General features: G+C 42.7%; 1 protein-coding gene across 1 annotated transcript in view; it reads left to right on the top strand.

The window, feature by feature from the left end:
- Positions 1 to 4,237: 4,237 nt before the first annotated feature.
- Positions 4,238 to 20,980, top strand: part of LOC140492204 (E3 ubiquitin/ISG15 ligase TRIM25-like) — a 60,048-nt gene continuing 43,305 nt past the window's right edge. Inside the window, exon 1 of the mRNA XM_072591090.1 lies at positions 4,238 to 4,852. Coding sequence (XP_072447191.1) covers positions 4,292 to 4,852 — 561 coding nt within the window. The 5' untranslated portion in view covers positions 4,238 to 4,291. The remainder of the gene's footprint in view (positions 4,853 to 20,980) is intronic.

The raw sequence follows: 20,980 nt of genomic DNA, 5'->3' as shown, positions 1-20,980 counted from the left end.
AAACCCCCGAAATGGCATAGGCTTATTATGGAACATATTCCTCCGGACTTTTTTACGAATATGGTACACTGGAAACTTGGAATTTTTAACAGGATATGGCAGTCCTTTTTGGATTATCAGGATGTAGATTGATCTGCCATCTTAACTAGGGCTTTTGTGTGGCCATAACAGTTTGATCTAGTGTACTTGACGTCCGTGAAGGAATAATTTTGAATAATTTTGTGTGCAATACTCAATGCTCTTGGAAGTTGGGAGCTAGTGTTTGTGGTGCTGAGCAGTTTTTCCCAGGCTCAATTGTCAGTCATCTCAATGTAATCTCCAGCCTATTACTTCTCTCTCCTTCCTTGCTAATGCCCAGGATCCTTTCTGTTGAGTCAATTTGTCTTTTTTTGCCCATAGATCCAACATTTGAAAATAGAGTGGGCAGTCAACAGTGGGGCAATATAGTCCCATCATCTTTTTGATGTCAGAGGGGAAGAGCCAGGGCAAGGATGCCATGAACAAAAGAGACAATAAGCTCACCACAAGGACACCATTGTTATTTTCTGCTGACCTTGTGGTCAGCTTATTGTCCCTTCTGACCTTGGCAACCTTGCCCTTCCTCCTCCCCTCTGAAGTCAAAAAGGTGACAAAACTATACTGGCCAAGTGTTGATTGCCCACTCTACTTGGAACCTGTGCAGTGCCAATTATACCTGTAAATCAAAGTCATTTTTCTGCCACTGAAATTTTGACTCTGAGGCACTTCCCAAGGGGCACCCAAGATTGGTTGCCACTTTATAATCATTTTGTTCCACCTCATCTGCCTGAGATAGTTCATGTAACCAGTTTCTCTGTTTCCTTCTGCATAGATGCTGCCAGACGTGCTGAAATTTCCCAGAAATGTTTGTTTTTGATATAGATTTCCAATATGTGCAGTATTTTGGCTTTTACTTGTAACCAGTGCATTCCCCTCAAGCAGCGCTCTTTGTCTAGCCTTTGAATAGCTAGGTAAGCACCTGAATTGAGTTTAATGAAGGATGTGGTAGGATTGTGATTGTTATGGACAAAGGGAGAAATGGGAGAATTGAAATGAGAATTACCTTCCTGTCCTAAGGTTGAGGCACAAGATATTGTTTGGTTTACCACTTTCGAGATCCAACCTAATTTCTCTGAATGAATGAAAGAATTTATCTTTCTACCCTTATTGAGATGGGCTGAAAAAGTGTTCTCAAGCCTTGATTTTCAGATTCCAAATTATTAAATAATGCCACAGCAAAAAGATACTTAAGGTGAAAGAAAAGAAAGGATCTTGTGACAAAGCATTCATTATGTGGGTGGTGAGGAATTGCTTTGCCATTGCATCTATATATAAGCACTCAGGAAATTAAGGCAGGAGATGAGGAGAGAGGTTACAAATTGCAAGTTTTCATAAATCAAGAGGTATGAAAGTCAGTTCATGTGAGTTCCCAGAGGTCAATGTGAAATAATTTTTTTTTTTTGGTTAGCTGGGCGTGGCAGATTTACTTCTTGCAGGAAAAGTGTATATTATTTTTCTGGTCAGCAACATGGAGACAGAGACAGAGGGCCTGAAGTAAATACCAACTCTGCCTGCAGGCCTGTTGTCCACCCAGAAGTCTCTCACTCTGAGAAATGCATATTTAAGCAATTCAACAAGCTCCCATTTTAGGCAAAGGTAGTCATTTCAGGTGCTGATGGTCAATCTGAATTTGTCAATTTGAACATAATTAAGCTAACAGTGTCGCTTTACCTCTGCCATCAGAGATTCTTTTAATGAGTGATGAGGTAACTATAAAAGCGTCAGTGCCCGTTTCAATACAATGGGTCTTGATGTTTAACTAGTCCAGAGTTGGCTGGAAGCTATCAGGTTGTACACAACTCAGTTTGTATCAACCTTAGGCGAAAAGACTGTACAATGTAGGGTTTCAGAAGCTTCTGGAAATAGGACCATATGACTAGTATTGGCCATCTTATGAATCCAGCAATAGGTTTTCCATTGATAAAGACACAGAATTGTTACTTGGAAGTGTATAAGAGAACAGGAGTTTTTGAAAATTTCTCTTGCCCTCTGCCCACATTGGATAATAATACCTTACAGTGGAAACAATGTCAGGGAATGACGCTCCAGTTGGTATCAGTTTTCATGCACTATTTCTGATGCCAACTTCAGCTCAGCTTGAAATTTCTTCCAGAGCTGCAATCTTATAATCTACCAATGCAGTCCTTACCCTAAAGGAAGAAATTATATTTTTGTTGGTAATTATGGAAGGAGGGTAAAATATGTTCAGAGGGCAGTTCACGTGAAAGATTTTCATTCATTTTAAATGAAGAAAGATTTATATGACAACTAATAAGACCAGGGAAATCTGATTACCAACTTCAAAGAAAATCTTTCTAGGCAGTAAACTTGCCGTTGTCTATGGTCATGAATGTGATTCAGGACTAATAACGGTGAGGACACAATACAGATCCACCTTTTCAGAAAAAGTGAATTAGATTTCAGATCTAATAATGGGGAAAACATGATCTAAATCTAACAGGGAGAGGGACATGAACCAGATCTAAATGGTCACAAAAATGATCCCATCTAACAGCAAGGAAACGAAGAGGAGTACCCATCCATTTTGATGCCTCCACCAGCCCTAGCTCCGGTTTAATAAACCCTCTATGGTAGATTTCCTATCTTGCCATTCATTCTATTTCTCTGAAGCCCAATTGTTGGCATACAACATATAAATGAAGATCAACACTTGACTAGAAAATATGATGTCATCCATTTTGAATCCAAGAGAATTTTTTTAGATGGTGAGAAGTTTGGAATCTTGGAGGAACAGAGGAATTTAGGATACAGTGTATAGAATTAACGACAAGGTGGTGAATAAGTGCAGATATAAAAGCCTGAACTATCTCAGGAGCTGGCATCCAAAAGGGCAGAAGTTGGGTTATAGCTTCCCAGAGCTCTGTTTAGAATCATAGAATCCCTTCAGTGTGGAAACAAGCCTTTTGGACCAACCATCCGAAGAATATCCCACTCAGACCCATTCCCCTACCCTATTATTCTACATTTCCTCTGACTAATGTGCCTGACCTACAGATCCCTGAACACTCTGGGCAATTTCAGCACGGCCGATTCACCTGACCTGGACATCTTTAGACTGTGGGAGGAAACCGGAGCACCCGGAGAAAATCCCCCCGCAGATACTGGGCGAATTTGCAAACTCCACACAGACAGTCTCCCAGGGTGGAATCACATCCGGGTCCCTGGCGCCATGTGGCAGCAGTGCTAACCAATGAGCCACCTTGCTGCCTGTAAGTCTCATCTAGGGTAATTCATTCCGTTCAGAGTCTTTGAGGATTATATTGGGAGGATTATATTGACCATGCAGAGAGATCAGCACAAATTTACCACAATCATACAGAGGCAAAAAGGGTTACCTAATGAAAATCATTGCTGGAGACCAGATTTTATTTCTTGAGCACTGAGGGATCGAATCGATATCCTTAAAATGATTAAAGAACTTGTTTTAGTTGATGGAATTAAACTAATATCGCTTATGGACACTCCAGAAGGATGTGGCACAACCTTCAGTTGAGATCCAGACTGTTCATTGCTAATGTCATGTTCCAGACAAGGTGGCAGAAAGCTGGAATTTTATCCCCAGAAAGATGATAGCGTCAAATGAATCTTTCACAGCTAATATTGTATCAGCTGATAAAAAATATCAACAGTTAAGGACCCCGTGACAGATAAATGGAGTTAAGATACTCTTTGGGAATGACATCAGGAGTGAGGCAGAATGGCTCCTCTTATTCGTGTGAGAGAGCTGACATAGTACTTGAGGTGGAACTCCCTGATCTCTCTGCAGTTTGATTGTGGCATCCTCTGATTGTATTCTGCTGTTTTGGGTTAATAGTTCAACCATGTTTTATCTTTGCTGCAACTCTCATTGGTTGGAGGTTTCATGGTGAGTTTATTGAAATCTGTAGTTTCTGTTGCTTTGCTTTTAATTTGATTACTTTATCCCTCACATGAAATCTTTGGCTCTGGTCTGAGCTGATTAATTTGGAATTTATGTTTGTGTTTATCTTCTGTATTGTGGCTTTATTTGTATTGTCAATTTATTTTCCTGATTTTCGCTCTGAACTGCTACATCAGACCTGAAAGGGTTAAGCTTTGGCAGAATGAGTCATAAAGTGAATATCTACACGCCCAGCGTTTTTAAGAATTTCACCTCCGGCTCTGACTTCTCAGTCTCTTTGGTGCTGTGTGAAACATTCAGCTGGTGTAACAAATGGATCCCAGATCTTTGGAAAATGAATTAACTTGTGCTGTGTGCCTCCACGTCTATCAGGACCCTGTGACATTACCATGTCAACACAGTTTCTGTTTGAAATGTATTGAGGGAGTCTGGGCCCAGAAAACAGTTCCAGGAGGGTTTGAGTGCCCTCGGTGTCGTCGGAAATTCAACCAGAAGCCGAGACTTGAGAAAAATACCACGTTGTATAATATCGTTGAAAAATACAAGCAATCACAGTCTTCTCTTGAAACATTAGGTGCCAGGTGTGATAGTTGTGATGATAAACCATTCCCAGCTGCAAAGACATGTCTTACTTGTTTAGCTTCATTTTGTTTCCTTCACTTGAGACCCCATTTACGGAACAAGGCATATCAAGATCACACCCTTATTGATCCTATGGCTGATGTTACAGATAGACAGTGCACTGACCATAAGAAGCTCCTGGAGTTTTACTGTAAAGATGAAGATGTGTGTTTGTGTGTTTCCTGTACAATAACAGGTAAACATAAATTCCACACCCTGCTGAGCCTGAATGAAGCACAAGCTGATATTAAGGTTAGTACACAAGTTTACTTGTTAATGACCAGTAGTGGAACTTATTGTAGCCAGTGCTGAGTTAGTCCAATGTTTTTTCACTGTCCTGAAACTGGATTTATGGCTGTTTGCTTCTTGTCAGTCAGCTTGCTCCCTTTCCATTTTCACGCAGACTGAGAGAACAGAGTGGACACGAGGGGAATATGAGAGTGACTCAGGGGTGAATATCTTCTACCTTCTCTCAGCCTGAGAAGGCTGAGAGCTCAACAATTTATAATGTGGGTAAAAACAATGACTGCAGATGCTGAAAACCAAATACTGGATGAGTGGTGCTGGAAGAGCACAGCAGTTCAGGCAGCATCCAACGAGCAGCGAAATCGACGTTTCGGGCAAAAGCCCTTCATCAGGAATAAAGGCAGTGAGCCTTCAGGGCTTTTGCCCGAAACGTCGATTTTGCTGCTCGTTGGATCCTGCCTGAACTGCCGTGCTCTTCCAGCACCACTAATCCAGTATTTTATAATGTGGGACCTGCAAGAACCGGGATTTCATGACACTGGGCTGTAGAGAAAAGCATGTAGTCGGCTATGATACACTAATAGATTCTGCCTTCTGAGTCTTAGCAGGAGGATATCAACAGTTAGGGATCCTCACAGGAGGAGACTTAGGTACTGAGTGGAAGAACTGTTGTTCCTCATAACAAAAGAGAATTACCATATGAGGAGCGCGAGTGTGCCTGTCTGAGCCTGTATACCATTTACACTGAGTGTCTGAAAAGGAAGTGCTGAATCCATGTGAAAATAAAGCACCAAGTGTGACTGTGAAACAAAACGAATGTTTGTGATTACTTAGGTGATACTGGGTATGGACTATTTCTTCATGGAGAAAGATATAAAGGAATATTTTTACTTGGGACCCGGACACTGAGATTTACAAGGAGGGAGAGAGGGGGCCGTCAACAGCTGGTAAACCTGCAAATGCTGTAACTGTGAAGGTCAGACTTGACTTAACAGTGACACCTCCACAGAATTCTTTAACTTTCATTCCTAACCAGGAGCCAGCGATATGGAGAAGCTGAACAGTGCAGATGGAAAACCCTGCTGTATAAGGCAGCAGCCAAAGAACTTTTCTTTTCTTATTCATTCATGGGATGTTAGCCTTGCTGGCTGGCTAGCATTTTATTGCCCACCGCTAGTTGCCCTTAAGAAGGTGGTGGAATCCAGGAGTTTGACCCAGCAACAGTGAAGGAGTGGTAATATATTTCCAAGTCAGGAGGGTGAGGGGGCTTAGAGGTGGATTTTCAGGTAGTGGTGTTCCCATATATTCACTGCCCTTGTCCTTCAAGATAGAAATGATTGTAGATGCTATCTAAGGAACTTCCGTGAAATTGTGCAGTGCATCTTGTAGATAGTACACACCGTTGCTGCCTAGTATCTGTAGTGGAGGGAATAGATGCTTGTGGATGTGGTGCCATTCATGAGGGCTGCTTTGTCCTGGATGGTGTCGAGCTTCTGAACGTTGTTGGAGCTGCATCACCCAGGAAAGTGTAGAGTATTTCATCACATTCCTGACTTGTTCTTTGTGCTCAGGCTTCGGGGAGTCAGGAAGTGAGCTACTTACCTTAGCCTTATATCTGCTCTTGTAATCAATGTGCTTATGAGATGAGTCCAGTTCAGCTTCCAGCCAGTGGTAACATCAAGGATGCTGATAGTGGGTGATTCAGTGATGGTAACCCATTGAATATCAAGGGGCAGTGATTAGATTGTCTCTTATTGGAGATGGTTGTAGTCTGGCATTTGTGTTGCAAGGATGTTACTTGCCAGTTGTCAGCCTAAGCTTGGATGTTGTCCAAATCTTGCTGTCTTTGAACAATAATTGCTTCAGTATCAGAGAAGTCATGAATTGTGCTGAACATGTTGCACATATTGGTAAGCATCCCCACTTCTGACCTTAAGATGGAAGGAAGGCCATTAATGAAGCAGCTGGCGATGTTTGGCCCTAGGACACTACCCTGGGGAACTTTTGCAGGGATGTCATGGAATGAGATGACTGTCCTCCAACATCAAAAACCATCTTCCTTTGTGCCAGATGTGACGCCAACCAGTGGGGAGTTTGCCCCCTGATACCCATTGATTCCAGTTTTACTAGGGCTCTTTGATGCCACACTTGGTTGAGTGCGGCCTTGATGTCAAGGGCTATCACTCTCACCTTACCTCTTGAATTCAGCTCTTTTGTCCAGGGTTGAAATAAGGCTGTAATGAGCAAGTTATTCCTGAGCAGTTGCTGCTTGGCAGCCACTATTGATGACACTTTCCATCACTGTACTGATGATCGAGAGTAGACTGATGGGGTGGTAATTTTCCAGTTTGGATTTAGTTTGCTTTTTGTGTATAGAACATAACCTGGTCAATTTTCCACAATGTTTGATAGTTGTAACTGTACTGAAACAGCTTGGTCAGGGGAGCGGCAAGTTCAGGAGCACAAGTCGTGAGTGCTATTTCTAGAATTCTGTCAGGGCCCATAGCCTTTGCAGTATCCGGTGTGTCCAATCGTTTCTTGATATCACGTGGAATTAATTGAATTGGCTTAAGATTGGTCTCTGTAATGCTAGGAACGACTGAAGGAGGCTGAACTGAATCATCCATTTGGCACTTCTGGCTGAGGATTGCTGTGCTTTGAGGTTTGCACTGATGTGCTGGGCTCTTCTGTCACTGAAGATGGAGATATTTGTGCAGCCCCTTCCAGTGAATTGTTTCAATTGTCCACCACCATTCATGACTGGATGTGGCAGGACTGCAGAGCTTAGATTTGATCCAATGGTTGTGGAGTTGCTGCTTGTGCTGTTGGGCACGCAAGGAGTTCTGTTTGGTAGCTTCACCAGGTTGACACCCCATTTTGAGGTATGCCTGTTGCTGCTCCTGGCATGTCCTTCTGCACTCTCCATTGAGCTAGGGTTGATCCCCTGGCCTGAGGGTAATGGTTTAGTGGGGATATTCCCGGCCATGAAGTTACAGATTGTGCTGGAGTACAATTCTGCTACTGTTGATGGTGCACAGCATCTTATGGATGCCTAGTCTTGATCTGTTAGAGCTGTTCAAAATCTGTCCCATTCAGCACAGTAATAGTGCCACACAACACGATGGAGGTTATTCTCAATGTGAGGGTGGGACTTCGTCTCCACAGGGACTGTGCAGTGGTCATTCTTACTGATAATCTCATGAACAGATGCATCTGCAGCTGGCAGATTGGTAAGGATAAGTATGTGTTGGATCCCTCACAACCTGCTGCAGACATAGTGTAGTAGTCAGCAGGAGCTTTCCTTGCCCATGTTTAACCTGAAGCATGAGACTTCAAGGGGGCTGGAGTCAATGTTAAGGACTCTGATAGCAACCCCCCTCTCACTGTATGCCACTGTGCAAACACATCTGCTGGGGTCTGTCCTGCCAATGGAACAGGACATGTCCAGGGATGGGATGGTGGCCTCTTGGATATTGTATGTCAGAGATGATTCTGTAACCATGACTGTAACCAGCCTATGAGACAGCTCTCCCAATTTTGCACTAGCCCCCAGATGTTAGCAAGGAGGATTTTGCAGGGTTGACAGGACTGTTTTCAGGTGAGGTTGGCAAATTCCATTCCCCGAAAGACATTAATGAGCCAAGGTTTTTCTGACATGTGGCAATGGTTTTATGGTAATCAGTAGATTCTTAATTCCAGATACTTTTTAACCTCCATTATTATACCACCATCTGCCATGGTGGGATTCAAACCCAGGTCCCCAGAATATTCACTGAGTTTTTGAATTAATAATCCAGTGATAATACCACTGGGGCATCACTCGGGATGCTGGGAATATTCTGTTCAATCAGAGCTCAGTGGCATGTTGGGTAGGGATCAGAGCAGAGGGATACAAATGGTGGGAATGACATAGATTGGAGGACAGTGATAGATACTTGGAGGAAATGGCAGGTGAGAGATTAATGGTGGCAGAGACAGAGATAGATTAGGTTAGATTACTTACAGTGTGGGAACAGGCCTTTCGGCCCAACAAGTCCACACCGACCCGCCGAAGCGCAACCCACCCAGACCCATTCCCCTACACTTACCCCTTCACCTAACACTACGGGCAATTTAGCATGGCCAATTCACCTAACCTGCACATTTTTGGACTGTGGGAGGAAACTGGAGCACCCAGAGGAAACCCACGCAGACGTGTGGAGAATGTGCAAACTCCACACAGTCAGTCGCCTGAGGCTGATAGTGGGAGGAGAAGGATGAAGGGGAGTGAGAGCTAGCAGATGACAGCAGATGACAGACGAGTGGCATTTTTTGAGAGATATGGGCAGCTAAGTCATAAAGATATATTGCATGTAAACAGACTCCTCAGCTCAACTCGTCCATGCCAACCAGATATCCGAAATTAGTCTAGTCCCATTTCCCAGCACTTGGCCCATATCCATCTAAACCCTTCCTATTCATATACCCATCCAGATCCCTTTTAAATATTGTAATTGTACCAGACTCTACCACTTCCTCTGACAGTTCACTCCATACACACAACACACTCTGCATGAAAATGTTGCCCCTTAGATCCCTTTTAAATCTTTCCCCTCTCACCTTAAACCTTTGGCCTTTAGTTTTGGAGTCCACTACCCTAGGGAAAAGACCTTGACTATTCACCCTATCTGTGCCCCTCATGATTTTATAAACTTCTAAAAGATCATCCTGCAGCCTCTGACACTCCAGGGAAAACAGCCCCAGCCTGTACAGCCTCTCCCTATAGCTCAAACCCTCCAACCCTGGCAACATCCTTGTAAATCTTTTCTGAGCCCTTTCAAGTTTCACAACATCCTTCCTTTAATAGGGAGACCAGAATTGCACACAGTATTACAACAGTGGCCTAACCAAAATCCTGTACAGCTGCAACATGACCTCTCAATTCCTTTACTCAATGCATTGACTAATAAAAGCAAGAGTACCAAATGCCGCCTTCACTACCCTATTTACCTGCGATTCCACTTTCAAGGAGCTATGAACTGACACTTCAAGGTCTCTTTTTGTTTGGCAACACTCCCACGACCTTACCATTAAGGGTATAAGTCCTGTCCTGATTTGGCCTCCCAAAATGCAGTACCTCACATTTAACTAAATTTAATTCCATCTGCCACTCCTCGGCCCATTTGCTCATCTGATCAATTATCATTGTACTCTGAGGTAACCTTCTTTGCTGTCCAAGACACCACCTACTTTGGTGCCATCTGCAACTTTGCTAACTATACTGCTATGTTCATATCCAAAGTATTTATATAAATGACAAAAAGCAGTGGACCCAGCACCAATCCTTATGGCATGCCACTCGTCACAGGTCACCACCACCACCACCTCTGTGTTCCACCTTTGAGCGAGTTCTGTGTCCAAATGGCGAGTTTCACTGTATTCTGCATGATCTAATCTCATTAACTAGTCATACACCTTACTGAAGTCCATATAGACCATGACCAGCACACTGCTTTCATTGTTCCTTTTCGTCACTTCTTCAAACATTCCATGTACAAAGCCATGTTGACTATCCCTATCAGTCCTTGCCTTCCCAAATACATGTAAATCGTGTCTGTCAGAATTCCCTCCAATATCTTGCCCACCATTGACATCAAGCACACCAGTCTACAGTTCACAGGCTTTTCCTTACCATCTTCCTTAAATAATGACAAAAGGGAGATCAAGCGATAGCTCCAAGATGAAGAGAGATGGTGCATTGAAAGATTGGAAGGGAAAATTTGACAATGATTGGAAAATTTCCATTGTAACCTTGTAATTTGATCCCTTTGGGAGTGACTCGTGGTGTGCCATAGGGGTCAGTGCTGGGACGTTTGTTATTTGTTATTTACAGAGGAACCTCGATTATCTGGCATTTGATTATCCGAATTTTGGATTATCCAGACAAGATTGCAACATCCCAATGCTTGGCTAAGCTGTGTTATCAGACATTCGATTATCCAATCAAAATACTCCCTGCCCGTGTTGTTCAGATAATTGAGATTCCTCTGTACATAACTGATCTGGATGTGGATGTACAAAGCATGATTAGTGAGATTGCGAATGACACAAAATTAGAAGCGAGGAAGGTTATCAGAAATTACAGAGGGATCTTGATCAGATGGGCAAGTAGGCTGAGGATTGGCAAATGTATTACAACTGCTGAAAATGTGTTGCTGGAAAAGCGCAGCAGGTCAGGCAGGATCCAAGGAGCAGGAGAATCGATGTTTTGGGCATAAGGATATTTCTGATGAAGGGCTTATGCCCGAAACGTCGATTGTCCTGCACCTCAGATGCTACTTGACCCACTTTGCTTTTCCAGCACCACACTTTCCCTCTAATTCTCAAGGTAGCCTTACAGTTCTTAAATGACTGTGCCCTCACACTAAAATCCACTTTGGAAGCAGTATACCACCCTGATTACAGTTGGCCAGACTGAGCTTGAGGCCGTTCCTCTCGCTCCCAAGGTTCCTGCTTCTTGTGTTGGCATTGTCTCTGATTCCTGATGAAGGGCTTTTGCCCGAAACGTCGATTTTCCTGCTCCTTGGATGCTGCCTGACTTGCTGTTCTCTTCTAGCACCACTCTGACCTAACCATTGTCTCTGGAGTGTCAGCCCCTCTGATTCGAATGGCCCCTTTAAATACAGTTACATAGAATGTTACAGCGCAGTACAGGCCCTCGATGTTGCGCCGACAATTTTCTGGATCATCCCTGAGATCTGTGGCTTACTATCATTTGCTAAATCACATGGTAACTGATGCACATATTCCTCCAAAATAGTTAAAGCATTTTCATACAACAATGTGATTAACATCATTCAATTATTCCATGTGGGTGAGTTTTTCTCCCAGAAAAAGGTGCTGGAAAAGGCAGTATTTAGATGTTTTAACTTCCCTCTTGTTTGAGCTGACCCTAGGATCCAGGCTGTCTCAAAAACAATTCTACCAAAACTCTGATCTATTGTTCCATCTGAAACCTCGCAGCATTATCTCATCAGTCAAAGTAAGTGGCTTGCATATCTGTCTGGCCTGAACCAGTTTGACAGTGAACTCTGCTAAGCATCCTGGCTTACTATCTCTGTTCCTTCCTGCACATGTCATTTAGTTGACCAATGTTGCTTTTAGTGTTCCAAAAGCGCTGTTGTTTATTTAAAAGGGGCATTTCATTACAAACAATTAGTTCTATTTCACTACAGACAATTAGTTATAATCTTTCAAAATTCTCTAGATCCTGGAAAGGTCACAATGGATTGTGAAATGACGGATCTAATACCTCTTCACAAAAGCAAGGAAAGAAAAAACTGTTGGCTTGATTTTACATGCTCCTGCCAGTGGGATTGATAGTGTGGGGCTGGTAAATTCTATTTGGCTTTTCCATTGGCAACCTACCCAGCCATAATCTGCTTGGCATGAGCAGGCAACAGATGGCCTACCAACCTTGGATCACTGAACAGCCTTACCACCCAAACCAATATTTTACCTGTGGCTGGGGTGCCCATACTGCGCTTGACACCTGTCAATTTCAGCTGAGTGTTAGGCAAGTGGGATTGGGAGGGTCCTCCTGCAGGTGCCATAGGGAGGCATCCTGTCCGCCCCCCAGCCTCTCAAATTTAGCCATCCTACCCTCTTGACGGGGTGTTTCAGCCTGGCCCCTGGCATTGCACAGGACTGAACTTGTCAGTTAGGGTTTCTACTTGTCAAGGCTAGCATTACTGCTGGCCACAGCTTGACTTGGCAGGGCTGGGGTGACTGAACTGCTGACTACCTGGTTGACTGGCAGCTCTCTAAGATACGACTTCCTTGTGACATAATTGAGAAGCCCTGCCTCGGTGCAACCAATGTTGATCCAGCCAACTGGAATTTTGTAGGCTTCCCCCAACCTTTTGGCCAGGAATATGAAGACTGAGGCACCCAGCTAAATCCAACTCCGGGAAAATGAAGACTATAACTTTGTTGGTCAGTGCATTGAGTATAGGAATTGGGAGGTCATGTTGCAGCTGTACAGGACATTGGTTAGTCCATTTTTGGAATTCTGCATTCAATTCTGATCTCTCTGTTATAGGAAGAATGTTGTGAAACTTGGAAGGGCTCAGAAAAGGTTTACAAGGATGTTGCCAGGGCTGGAGGGCTTGAGCTACAGGGAGAGGCTGAATAGGCTAGGGCTGTTTTCCCTGGAGCGTCAGAGGCTGAGGGGTGACCTTATTGAGGTTTACAAAATCATGAGGGGCATGGATAGGGTGAATAGACAAGATCTTTTCCCCAGGGTAGCAGAGCCCAAAACAAGAGGGCATAGGTTTAGGATGAGAGGGGAAAGATTGTAGGATCATGTTCAGTAACAATTGAGATTGGTGAGTGGCAAAAAAATAGCGTCCTTATTGAGCATCAGCAGTAGCAAAGTATAGTTTTACAGTAGTCTCTTTTATACACAGTTTTTGCGTACATTAAAGTTTTAGCACTATTGTGTCACATTGTTGTATCTATTGTGCACAAGTTTGCGTGACATCTGTCCTGGAGAAGCAGGAGATGGTTTAAGCACTTGCTAAATACTGGTTGTTACTTCTGATGGGATTAGAATGTCTGTCCAGTCTGAGCTTGCATAATTAAGAGGTGGTTAGTCCGTTTGTCTTTAAAGTTAGTAATATTACTAAATCTATACGGTCTAAATAAGTGAGAAATTTCATGTGTACTAAATACAAGTATAGAGAATATTAAACTCTTCTCCTGCAGCTGGGTCGCGAGATTTCATATTGCCAGTTTTGACAGCTCTTACACGTTCATTCATGCAGCTTTATTGAAGCGCTGTTTTCACAGTAAGTTTCTTAAAGGAGGTAGCGTCCCTATTTAATATGTATTTAAAAAGTATAAATCTGTACGTTAGTACAAGATGGTAGTTCTAAATAAAAGCTAGTAATAGATAGTACAGTGTTATAGAAATAAGCAGTATATAATGAAATTTCAAGAGACGACAAGCAGCAGACTGTAGGGACATGTTAGCGAAGGAAACGATGTTGATGTCCTGCAACCTATTCAGGTCCCGAGAGACGGTTGCTGAGTGCTAACTAATATCATAATCCTTCCATAGTTTTGAGTGAGTTATGGAGACATGATGGCAGGGATGCTATCATTCTGAGTAGGTTACAGTATTAACACTTATTCAGGGCAGCCTTTGATACAGACACAAGTCTAAACGCTGCTTGCAGCATGGGGCCGATACAAAATGAAAGCTGTAAAGAAACAGTAATGGGTTGGAAGGATGTTTACTTTATTTTGTGTACTACAAAAACACAGTTTTATGAATGAGTGAATGGAAACACGGTACAGTAAACATAGAACGCTTGTGAGTGAATTAGTAAAGAGTATGATATTACAATATCTCCCAGTGCCCCCTTTTGATTCTACTGAGACCCTTCGAAGATTCACTCAAATTTTTATCATAACTCAAATGTACCACTTTGGTCTTTCAGATGTTGGAGGTGCTTGTGGAGACATGGCTTGTAGCTGGGGATGGTTCATACTTTTGAAAGCTTGTTGGAAATGGAACTTTATAAAAAGCGAAAACAACATACACAGTCAGGATAATAATACTAAAGATTGTGAGTCCCTGGACAATGGAGGTCTGTAAAGATCCCTGCCATCCTGTAAGACCAACTCCACAGGGTAGAGGGAAAAGGTTGTTGGATCTTTTAGACCTCCTTCCTAATATTGTTGGTCAGATTAGTAATGCTTTTGGAGTTATCTGGGATGTAGACACAACATTCAGAGCCAATCAGGGCACAGCTGCCCCCTCGCTCAGCTAAAACAAAATCAAAACTCAATTCTGGGGCACTACTGTGCAATTAGTGACCATTTCATCATATATTCTGCTAAGGACGGAGAATACATCATTTCCCACCTTTTCCAGAACCGAAGCCAGGGTTATAGCTTCTCTGGCCAGTTTGTCTGTACCATAGAAAGGAAATGCAATAGCAAAGAAACACTGGATTTCAGAGATGGGCTTCTTGTGTCTCCAGCTCGGCACTTTAGCTGAATATGGGGATACAGAGCTGAAGTAGCATGGGCGTTGCCAGCAGGCGGGGAGCCGCAGGTATGCTGTAAGGCCACAAATGAAATAAGTGCCATTATAGGAGGTGAAGCAGATGGTAGCCTCAGGATACTATTCTCTATACAGAGAAGGTGCCTCCACTCGTACCTTTAACACAATCGGTCAACAGACTGGGTGATATTGTGACATTGAAGCACCAAGAAAAATTGCTCTGTCCCATCTCTTGCCCCCCCTTGGAGAAGTTGACAAAACACATGGACCCTTGCGGTCTTCCCTGATTTGAAGTATTAGTGAGGGTCAGGAATGGAGGATTATGGGTAAAATCACAGCTGGGCTAGTACCAGCCAGAGAAGTGGGTCAGTGGTGGTTTGCAGTCTCTAGTACTCAATATTCCCTGTCATGTTTCTGAGAGAATTGAGTTCCCCTCCCTTTGGGTTATGTACATTGATGAACATCCCAGGGCCTGGAGAAGGGTGGGATGTGAAATTTTCATGAACTTACCACACTGCAATTTCAGATTCAATAAAGGGAATAGGGTAGAATGGGATTCCCCCTTTACAGTCAGTGAGAACGTGGGGACATATCCAACACTTGGGACATTTAGAAGCTTTGGTATTGGTGCATGATATATGGAGATAAGTATTTAAGTGTACCTCTGAATATCCCAATAGTACAAAAACTGCAGTAACCATAATTGAAAACAGGGACCAAAAAGGGATTTGAAGAAAGGAAATTAAGTGTTTCACTTTCTGCAGAAATTAAGATTGAAGCGGTGAGTGGGAACCAAAACATTTTGGAGACCAAAACTAATTATGACATTTTTAAGGCCAATGAGCCATGCAAGCTCAGTATTTGAGAAAGATTCTAGTCCTGAAGAAACCTGAAGAAATCTGTGACTTGATCCAGAATCTGAGAAGAAAGTATTATGCAGTTGCTGCAGTGGTTTCTATTTTTATGAAGATATGGATGTGGATCTCTGCCATCCAGACCATTGTAAGGAGAACTGAAAAAGTTCTGCAGTCATCTGCTATTTCTGGTGAAGGCCGTATTTGTAGAATTTTGGTTCATTGTGCCATTGGCTGGGGATTAGGCAAACCCTGGAGGAAGACTGGCTGTTATTCTTTGTGAACAGGACAGAGATTTGAAGAACTTTGCAACTGAGACTGTACTCTGAGTGGAGTGTTTTGATTCAATTCATAAGTTGTATGCTCCAATTAATACATAATATATAATTAACTGCAATTGCCTGTTAATTCATATTGAATTTATGTTGATTCTGCGTTTCAGTTTATAGGAGGCTGCCTAAGATAAGATTTATTGTTTGCTTTGTTTGGTTTTAAATTCTGTTTTAAACCATAGAATCTTGTGGCTTCTTAGTTTTAGTAAATAATTGGAGCTTTGGATTTCTCTTTGGTCTTTGCAGAGGTTGTAACAAAAGAGAAATCATGTTTCTATTGTTTTATATTAGTCTTTTGAAAATATAATGAGTAGAGTGGATGGAGGAGAACCATGACATATCCAGTATTGTATTTGTATTTCCTAAAGTATTCAATATATGGCGCTGCATACCATGGTTCAGTGCTGAGGTTTTAGCTATTTGTGTGGCATGATGACTCAGTGGTTAGCATTGCTACCTCACAGAGCCGGGGGCCTGGGTTTGATTCCAGCCTCAGTCAACTGTCTGGAAGGCGTTTGCACATTCTCCCCATGTCTGCGTGAGTTTCCTTCCACAATCCAAAAACTTGCAGGTTCGGTGAATCGGCCATGCTAAATTGCCCATGGTGTCCAGGGATGTGTAGATTAGGTGCATTAGTTAGGGGTAAATATAGAATAATAGGGTATGGGAATGGGTCTGGGTGGTTTACTCTTCAGAGGGTCGGTGTGGACTTGTTGGGCCGAAGGGCCAGCTTCCACACTGTTGAGATTCTATTCTATTTAGAGTGTGATGATTTGAATGAAGAAACAGAGTATATTGTAGCCTGATTTGCTGATGATACAACAATAGGTGGGGAAAGGAGTTGTGAGAAGGATAGCAAAGTCTCTGCAAGAGGTTACGTTAAGGGGGTAGGGGACTGACAACAATTTGGCAGATATAATGTGGGAACATGTCCACTTTGGTAGGAAGAACAGAATAGCAAGATAGCATCTAAATTGAGAGGGATCACTGAATGTTGTGGTACAAGGGATCTGGATGTCCTTGTACATGGAACACAACATGTTATCATGAAGGTACAGCAAGTCATTAGAAAGGCACATGTAATGTTACAGAGAATGGGAGAAGAGAATTTTGCTGTAGGTATTGGTTCGACCACATCAGGAATATTGTATACAGTTTTCACCTGCATACTTAATAAGGGGTATAATTCCATTTGGGGACACCTCAGTGAGAGTAGATTTCTTGGATGAGGAGTTTGTTTGAGCAGGACGGTTTATACTTATTGAAGTTTAGAAAAACTAAAGGTAGTCTTAATGAAACATATAAGGATCTGAGGATGTTTTTCCTTAAGCAGGATATTAGAACCAGAGAACATAACTTTGGAAGAAGGGGCCCTTAATTTTAATTGAGTTAAAAATGAATTTCTTCTTTTAGAGGGTTGTGAATCCTTGTAAATTGTCAGAAAACTGTTGAGCCTGGGTCGTTGAATACATTCAAATTTGAGATAGATTCTTAAATAGTGGGAAAATCAAGCAGAACAGCCAGATATTGAGGTCAGACTAGATAAGCCATAATCTTTTTGTCATTTATACAAATGATTTGGAAGTGAACCTAGGAGATATGGTTAGTAAGTTTGCAGATGACACCAAAATTGAAGGTGTAGTGGACAGCAAAGAATGTTACCTCAGAGTACAACGGGATCTTGATCAGGTGGGCCAATGGGCTGAAGAATGGCAGATGGAGTTTAATTTAGATAAATGTGAGGTGCTGCATTTTGGAAAGGCAAATCAGGGCAGGACTTATACACTTAATGGTAAGGTCCTGGGGAGTGTATCTGAACAAAAAGACTTCGGAGTGCAGGTTCATAGTTCCTTGAAAGTAGAATCGCAGGTAGACACCACAGTGAATAGAGTCATAGAGTCATAGAGATGTACAGCATGGAAACAGACCCTTCGGTCCAACTCGTCCATGCCGACCAGATATCCCAACCCAATCTAGTCCCACCTGCCAGCACCTGGCCCATATCCCTCCAAACCCTTCATATTCATATACACATCCAAATGCCTCTTAAATGTTGCAATTGTACCAGCCTCCACCACATCCTCTGGCAGCTCATTCCATACACGTACCACCCTCTGCGTGAAAAAGTTGCCCTCTTAGGTCTCTTTTATATCTTTCCCCTCTCACCCTAACCTATGCCCTCTAGTTCTGGACTCCCCGACTCCAGGGAAAAGACTTTGTCTATTTATCCTATCCATGCCCCTCATCATTTAGTAAACCTCGATAAGGTCATCCCTCAGCCTCCGACGCTCCAGGATCTGGCTTGGCATTGGAGCCAGGGATTCTTGGCTTGGGGTGAGTGTGGCAAAGAGATGGCTCCTATAATGAGGTGACTCCTACATTAGTGGATCTGACCTCGGTGGTGAGGTGGTGGAAGTCTCCCTTGAGACTAAGTGTTGGCATGGACTGGGTCGGAAAGACTGATCTGCTGAATCTTTGACTTCTTACTTTATCTAATTTATTCCTGTGACCTATAGTGCTGGACATTTTTCTTCTTTACTTTTCTAATTCTTTTGTTGTTTCCTAAAAATTTGATCTTAATTATCTGTAACTAGGTACCTTTGTACCTAAGGTGGCACTGTAATGCAACAACTATAGACTTTTCACTGTACTCATTTAAGTACATGTGACAACAAAGCTAATTCACTTCAATTCAGGGAGGTGCCAATAGGCACAGCTTCACCTCAACACATTCCAGGTATGCCCTGAGCTTTTATACTGATCGCTGTGATCACCACATTTTGTGAAGGAACTGTACAAGATACTTTCAGCAGGCCTGGATCCTTCTCGGCTCAGAGGCTGAGGAGTATAAAGATTTTGAAGAGACCAGGGTGTACCAGTCAGCAGACTCCCTTCATCCCAGATGCCAGGCAGCAATTAGGTGCTGTGGGAGGCAGATGAGAAAGAAACCTGAAGTGGACACATCATTGGCATCAAGCAATGTGTGCATTCTGCATATCTGTAAATGTACTTTCATTTGCCCTATTTTATTGTATGTTGTAGTCTATTACATTAATAAGTGATGAGAAGGTTTTGGACCTGAAAACTGGAGCATCTTCTGTCTTTGAAAGGATCTGCTCCTTTTCATTTACCTTGGTAGGTGTAAGCCAAGTTCACCCTAGGGAGCTACATGCATATTCACTGAGATTACTCTTAGTTTAACAATAGGGTTTAGGGGGAACCAAGTCTGGACTGTCCATTTCATGAATCCCACACATGCACTCAATGGCAGATGGGGTTCTTAAAGCCATACCAATATATCAAATGACACCCTTTTATATTTGTGGAAGTGAATGGAGGAAACAGCTCAAATCTTTGTAGCCTACAGTGTTGGAAGTATTGACACTGAGGATGCTGACACATTGCAGGGGTGCAGTGAAGTTCCATAATATTCTACAGTATGGCAACGGTACTGAGGAGTCAGGCAGTCTCAGGGTAACTTGATAATATCCACCAGGATATAGATTATCTAATATGACTTGTATATCTCTGATGCAAGGATCATTTTAGCACAAACAGCTAGGAGTGTAGAAGTGCTCAATGTTTAACAGGTAGTGTACTGCTACTGTTGGTCAAGGGCGAGATTAACATGCATATCTGAGATTTCATAAATGTGATGAAACCAGAAAAGAGTTAAAGCAAAAAGTCACAATTTTTTGGACAAAGCAAATTAAAATCTATCTCAATCAATGAGGAACATTGACTACAGCACAGAGATCCAGCAGCCAAGTATGTAAATGAAATCAGAACACATGCAGAAAATGTCTTTGGGCAGCTCAGTTATCCTGGAAGCAGGTTGCTGTAAGATTGTCATAGTCATAGAAACAGACCCTTCAGTCAAACTTGTCCATGCCGACCGGTTATCCTAATCTAATCTAGTCCTATTTGCCAGCACTTGGCCTATATCCCTCAAAACCCTTCCTATTCATATCCCAACCCAGATGCCAATCTATAAGATCACCACTCAGCCTCTGACGCTCCAGGGAAAATGGCCCCAGCCTATTCAGCCCCTCCCTGTAGCTCAAATCCTCCAACTCTGGAGATGTCCTTGTAAATCATTTCTGAACCCTTTCAAGTTTCACAACATCCTTCTGATAGGAAGGAGACTAGAACTGCTCGCAATATTCCAACAGTGGCCTAACCAATGTCCTGTACAGCCACAACATGACCTCCCAACTCCTATACTCAATGCTCTGTCCAATAAAAGAAAGCATACCAAGTGCCTTTTTCACTATATTACTTATCTTCAACCCTACTTTCAAGGAACTATGAACCAGCACTCCAAGGTCTCTTTGTTCAGCAACCCTCCCCAGGACCTCACCATTAAGTGGATAAGCCCTGCCCTGATTTTCCCTTACAAAGTGCAGCATCTCACATTTATCTAAATTAAACTCTATCTACCACTCCTCGGTCCATTGGCCCATCACATCAAGGTCCTGTTGTACTCTGAGGTAACCTTCTTCACTGTCCATTATACCTCCTTTGTTCATATCCAAATCATTTATACAAATGGGGAAAAGCAGTGAATCCAGCACTGATCCTTGTGGCACACCACTGGTCACAGGCCTCCAGTCTGCAAAACAACCCTCCACCACCATCCTCTGTCTTCTACCTTTGAGCCAGTTCTGTATCCAAATGGCTAGTTCTCCCTGTATTCCATGAGATCTAACCTTACTTACCAGTCTACCATGAGGAACCTTGTTGAACGCCTTACTGAAGTCCATATAGATCACGTCCATTGCTCTGCCCTCATCAATCTCCTTTGTTACTTCAAAAAATTCAATCAAGTTCATGGGACATGATTTCCCATGCAGAAAGCCATGTTGACTATCCCTAATCAGTCCTTGTCTTTTAAATG

Source organism: Chiloscyllium punctatum, chromosome 20 (genome assembly GCF_047496795.1).
Source record: "Chiloscyllium punctatum isolate Juve2018m chromosome 20, sChiPun1.3, whole genome shotgun sequence".
In the NCBI taxonomy this organism is placed as follows: Eukaryota; Metazoa; Chordata; class Chondrichthyes; order Orectolobiformes; family Hemiscylliidae; genus Chiloscyllium; species Chiloscyllium punctatum.
Note: the sequence above shows the minus strand (reverse complement) of the source record. Positions and strands in the feature narration are given on the sequence as shown.